This window comes from Rhinoraja longicauda, chromosome 4 (assembly GCF_053455715.1).
Source record: "Rhinoraja longicauda isolate Sanriku21f chromosome 4, sRhiLon1.1, whole genome shotgun sequence".
Lineage (NCBI taxonomy): Eukaryota > Metazoa > Chordata > Chondrichthyes > Rajiformes > Arhynchobatidae > Rhinoraja > Rhinoraja longicauda.
Window position 1 is genome coordinate 1,000,700 of NC_135956.1, and position 6,000 is coordinate 1,006,699.

At 47.1% G+C, this 6,000-nt stretch overlaps 1 protein-coding gene across 2 annotated transcripts in view; it reads right to left on the reverse strand.

Annotated features, from left to right (window-relative positions):
• Positions 1 to 5,190, reverse strand: part of colec10 (collectin sub-family member 10 (C-type lectin)) — an 89,777-nt gene extending 84,587 nt beyond the window's left edge. The window contains exon 1 of one of the 2 annotated variants that reach the window (XM_078398463.1): positions 5,064 to 5,190. In XM_078398463.1, coding sequence (XP_078254589.1) covers positions 5,064 to 5,136 — 73 coding nt within the window. In that variant the 5' untranslated portion in view covers positions 5,137 to 5,190. Of the gene's footprint in view, positions 1 to 1,453; positions 1,610 to 5,063 lie in introns of those variants that run through there. The other variant, XM_078398462.1, reaches the window with a different exon arrangement.
• Between the last annotated feature and the right edge of the window lie 810 nt (positions 5,191 to 6,000).

The following is a 6,000-nucleotide window of genomic DNA, read 5'->3' on the forward strand; positions in this document are numbered from 1 at the left end:
TTTAACTCCCCCTCCCATTCCCACACTGACCTTTCTGTCCTGGGCCTGTCAGAGGGAGGCCCAATGCAAATTGGAGGAACAGCACCACATATTTCGCTTGGGCAGCTTAATGACCCCAGCGGTATGAATATTGACTTCTCTAACTTCAAGTAACCCTGGCTTTCTCTCTCCCTCCATCCCTCCCCATCCTAGTTCTCCGACAGTCTGACTGTCCTCCTGATTAAATGTTATCTTTTTATGCCTCGTTGTCACCTTTCCCTAGATCTATTCTACATTTCCCTTGATCTCTCATTTACACACCATACCCTTTTATATCTCTCTCTCCCTCCCCCCACCCTCCCTCCCTCCCTCCCTGATCTATGACTTTTTTAATACATCAGTGCCCCAAAATGCAATCACTGCTGATATCAAACATTACAAATATACGGTGATACTCCATTACTAGCATTATGTCAAAAGGCGTAAATAAATCTTTTTTGAAAGTTCAGCCAAGCAGCCCTCTGATCATAATTAACCTTTTACCAAAATATATTCCATAAATAAACACAGTCCCAAGATTCATGTAATCACATGGGATTGCATGGAATAGCTTTTTCTAAGGCAGTCCTTTGTGGTCCAAAATGAGTTGCTTCTATTCCATCCTTGTGCTGTCTGACATGCCAGTGAGTCCCTGTCTCCATATTCAACACTGAAACTACCACTTAAAAAGAAACTTATTCTTGTGCAATTTCTCATGATTCAATACATGAGGCAGATTTTACAACTGTAGAATTGTTACCACATTTCCAACCTTTGTGCTGCTATGCCGGTTTACACCGAGATAGACACAAAATGCTGGGGTAACTCAGCGGGACAGGCAGCATGTGTAGAGAAAAGGAATGGGTGACGTTTCGGATCGAGATCATACTTATTGTGTACCTCATTGTCACCATCCTCTCAGCTAACAATCAACCTTCGACATTCCCTTGTCAGCGTCTGCTTTGATCGGTTGTTTTCACACCTTACCCTTCCTTGTCTCTAGACTCCCTCTCCCCAGACTCTCAGTCTGAACAAGGGTCTCAACCCGAAATGTCACCCATTCCTCCTCTCCAGAGATGTTGCCTGTCCTGCTGAGTTACTGCAGCATTTTGTGTGTACCTCCAGTGTAAACTAGCATCTGCAGTTCCTTCCTGCACTTAACATTGCCCTGATCCAAATTGAATAGTATAGAATCTGATACGATTCTGTTATTTCACCATCAGTAATGAAAGGTTTTAGCTTATTTTGGTGACACATTGAGTTTCTGACATTTTTAGTTTTGTTTAATTTAGTTTAATTTACGGTTACAGCACAGAAACAGGCCCTTCGGCCCTCCGAGTCCACACTGACCAGCGATTTCCCCCACATTAACACTATCTTACCTACACACACTTGGGACAATGTACACATATACTAAGCCAATTAACCTACAAACCTGTACGTCTTTGGAGTGTGGGAGAAAACCGAAGATCTCAGAGAAAATCCATGCGGTCACGGGGTGAACGTATAAACTCCGTACAGACAGCACCCATAGTCGGGATCAAACCCGGGTCTCCGGTGCTGCAAGCGCTGTAAGGCAGACTCTACCGCTGCACTACAAGTTTTGTTCAGCGCATGATGGCACTTTCTGTCTGTGCTTGCGATCTCACACAGCAGGACATTGTTGTGATTTAACTAGTCGGTGAACTAGGATTATCCCCTTTGGGGCCCAGTGAAGATGCAGCTGTTTCATTTGAAGCAGATTTGACGTTACATGAAAATGCTTGACAAACTCACTCCCTCTACTTTGACAACCACTTCCACAAGATTCACAAAACGTTCTATACCACATAAAACAGTTAAAGTAAAAGCAAAGAGTAATCCCGTGAAAATAACACTTACATATAGATATTGTTTTTAAAACTGAAAGAAGTAAAAGTTTTGCCCCAAATCCCGTTATGTAATCTATTCTTCATTTAAATTCCCTGAACATTAAATGAAGATTAAAAAACTGTGCAACATATGAGTCACTTTCTATTTATTGCATTCTGTTAGTTTGAGGTCTCCTAAAATAAATCACAATAAAAAATAAACACACCCTAAAGTTTCTTACAAAGCAGAAGATTTGCATGTTCTTTAACAAAAATATCCAGCTTACCACTCGAAGCCACAGAATAAAATGGAGGAGATGATCTATGCATTGCAACTGGTGCCCATCCAGATCCCTTCGTTCCCAGAGAGTTTCATTAGCCTTTGACATCCTCTCACTGTTGATATTTGTTGACATTTGTTTATCGTAGAATAGCTTTCGGTATGCAGCCAATGTTTCACATTGATGGCACAGTCTTTCCATTTAAAGGATTATGTTTGATTGCATTAATTTAAAAAACTATCAGGGAAAGAATGCAGTGCTCAAAAAATAAATTAAAGCATTGCTCCAGTCTCCAAAAAAACAAACGTGGGAATATGATGAATGCTTGACCTCTGCTCAGTGTAATCCAGAAGCATGTCTATTTGTGCCACATGTTCATTCCACGTCTGCACTGTTCTGCCAGAGATCAGTAAACAGGATGAAGGACTGTGAATGGCTCAAGACCTGGCTTGGCTGGTGCTGAGGGGTCCCCCCCCAGTCAGATCCTTCCTGCACCGCCGGAACCTCACTACCAGCGCACGCTGCCCTCGGGACGGCTGTTATGGAGAGGAGACGGTGGCCCACCTCTTCACAGAGTGTGGATTTGCAAAGAGAGTCTGGAGAGGTTTGCAGGGGTCCCTATCACGATTCATTCCGAGCAGCTCCATCACAGAGGTCTCCCCAATTTACAGACTGTTCCCGGGGACGCACTCGGAGATGGGCATTGAGTGCTGCTGGAAGGTCATCAACTCGGTGAAAGACGCTCTTTGGTCTGCCCGAGCCTTGTTGACCTCCCAGCGGAGTGAGCTGTCTGTCGGGGAATGTTGCCGACTGGCCCGCTGCAGACTGCAGGAGTACGTGCTGAGGGACGCACTGAAGCTCGGTGTAGCCAACGCCAAGGCCCTGTGGGGGAGGACCACAGTCTAGGGGCCTTCCGCTGCTGGACATGGAGGGGCAGGGTGTGGTGGAGAGAGACGCCCCTCAAAATAAGGGAAGGGATTCCACGCCAGTGGGCCACATTAGTGGCAAGGGTGGGGGGTAAGATTGTGAAAACAGTGTAACGACGCATTGAATGTATGTGTAGTCTCAGAGAATGTCGGAATAATTTTTTGCACGGTTCATGGATTGTATATATTTATTAGTTTAGTTTAGTTTAGTTTAGTTTAGTTTAGAGATACAGCGTGCAAACAGGCCCTTCAGCCCGCCGAGTCCGCGCTGACTAGCGATCCCTACACATTAACACTATCCCACAAACACTAGGGACAATTTTTACATTTCCCAAGCCAATTAACCTACAAACCTGTACGTCTTTGGAGTGTGGGAGGAAACCGAAGATCTTGGAGAAAACCCACGCAGGTCACGGGGAGAACGTACAAACTCCGTACAGACAGCACCCGTAGTGGGGATGGAACCCGGGTCTCTGGCGCTGCATTCAATGTAATAATAATAATAATAATAATATATTTATTTTATATAGCGCCTTAACACATGCACAAAGCGCTTTACAAATACAATTAACATAGAAACAAACAGACAAACAGACAAACTATCCTGACGGAAAAGCGGCGAATACTCAACGCCAGCGTCCTCTCACGTCAGGGTCCGACAGTAGACATTAAAGAACACAAGACACACAGATACAATTTTTTACACAAAACAGCCATCACAGTGATTGCTCTAGGCATACCCTCACTGTGATGGAAGGCAAAGTCTTATCTCCTCCTCGTTCTTCTCCCGTGGCGCCATGAGGCGATCGAGGCTCCCAACCCCTTGAAGCCCCCACCGGGCGATGGAAAGTCCCAGGGTCGAGCCGAGCAGGCCGATGAAAGTCCTGAGCCCCCACCGGGCGATGGAAAATGCCGCGGCCGAGCCACGCAGGGCAATGAGAGTCCTGAGCCCCCACCGGGCGATGTAAAGTGCTGCGGCCGAGCCACGCAGGGTGATGAAGGGCCTGCGGGCGGGTTGATCGTGCCTCGTGCTTCGGGGCGGTCGAAGCTGCTACGGCTGGAGCTCCCAAAAGCCGGTCGCCAGCCAGGGACCTGCGAGCTCCCGATGTTGCGGTCTGCAGGGCCCACGGCCGAAGCCTCCGAGATGGTAAGTCCAGGCCCTGCGACCGGAGTCTTCGAGGTCGATCCCAGCTGGAGGCCGCCGACTCCACGATGTTAGGCCGTTGCGTGAACGGAGATACGACACGGTAAAGGTCGCATCTCCGTTGAGGAGGAGATTTAAAAAAAGGTTTCCCCCAACCCCCCCACCACCCCCCTACATACACAGAATTAAAAATAAAACAAAACGTACATTTAACATCAACAATGACAAAAAAAACACAACAAAAAAACGGAGAGACTGCCGGTGAGCCACAGCTGCAGAACACAGCCACGCCCCATGTAAGGCGGCAACTCTACCGCTGCGCCACCGTGACCGCAACCTGTTACTTTGAATAAAATTTAGTTTGATTAAAAAACAGACTGTGAGTGGCTCACACAGTATTTGCAGCTCTGCAATACTTAAAGGTCACCCATACCTTGGCATGTGGTTCCAGCGTGCACTGGCAAACGTGGTAACGGTGAAGTTGATCTGGAAACAGGAAGAGGATTGCAGCAAGGGAAGGTGTAGACTCGAGAACTTTTGTGTGGGAGGCCATGGGTGGAGAAGGTAATAGAAGGTGAGGCACACTATGTCTGTGGTTGGTTGGAAGGTCGTGGCATCTCTATGTATGGCTCTAAAATGTTCAACGCTCTTACACGAAAGGTCAAGGTCATTGATTATGGGAACGAAGGCTCAGTGTTTAGTTTAGTTTAGTTTAGAGATACAGTGCAGAAACAGGCGCTTTGACCCACAGAGTCCGTGCCAACCAGCAATCTCCGGACATTAACACTCTCCTGCACATGCTAGGGACAATTTACATTTATATCAAGCCAATTAATTTACAAACCTGCATGTCTTTGGAGTGTGGGAAGAAACCGGAGAAAACCCACCCCGTCACGGGGAGAACGTACAAACTCCATACAGACAGCACCCGTTGTTGGGTTTGAACCCAGGCTTCTGGCTCTGTAAGGCAGCAACTCTACTGCTGCGCCCAGTGGTTTAATGACTGAATAACCATGTACAACTGATCCGAGGCAGAAGCAAAAACTCTACCATGACTAAATGGGCAATTTAAATTTGAGTAATTACATAAATATAGAACAATCTTCATGTGATTCCAGGCTCATCAGTCCTGGTGTCTCAATAGCCCTTTGACGTCACCTACTAAATCAGAAATTTTAGGATGGAGAGAGCAAGGGTTACTTGAAGTTCGAGAAGTCAATGTTCATACCACTGGGGTTCTTCTTACGTATGTCAACTACAACAGTCAAAAGTGGCAAATGGTGCTTCAGAGTGCGGTAGTCGACACTTTGCTGCAAATTCTGCCAGTTCCATTAAACTACCCAGGGTGGACGACGAGGAAGTAAAGCAGCTCCCACCCCAGCTCTGGGGTGTAAGCTGCCCAAGCAACATGTAAGGTGCTGTTCCTCCAATCTGCACTGGGCCCCAATCTGACCACGAGTCTGCACCGACCAACGATCCCCGCACATTAACACAATCCTACACTCACTAGGGACAATTTACAATGATACCAGCCAATTAACCTACAGACCTGTACGTCTTTGGAGTGTGGGAGGAAACCGATCGCGGGGAAAACCCACGCAGGTCACGGAGAGAACGTACAAACTCTGTACAGACAGCCCCCTTAGTCGGGCTCGAACCCAGGTCTCCGGCGCTGCAAGTGCTGTAAGGCAGCAACTCTACCGCTGCACCACACGAGTGCAGTTGTGTTAAGAGAAGGTGGGTGTGAGTGTGTGTCTCACTGCTGTGCAGCTCTCTGTGTG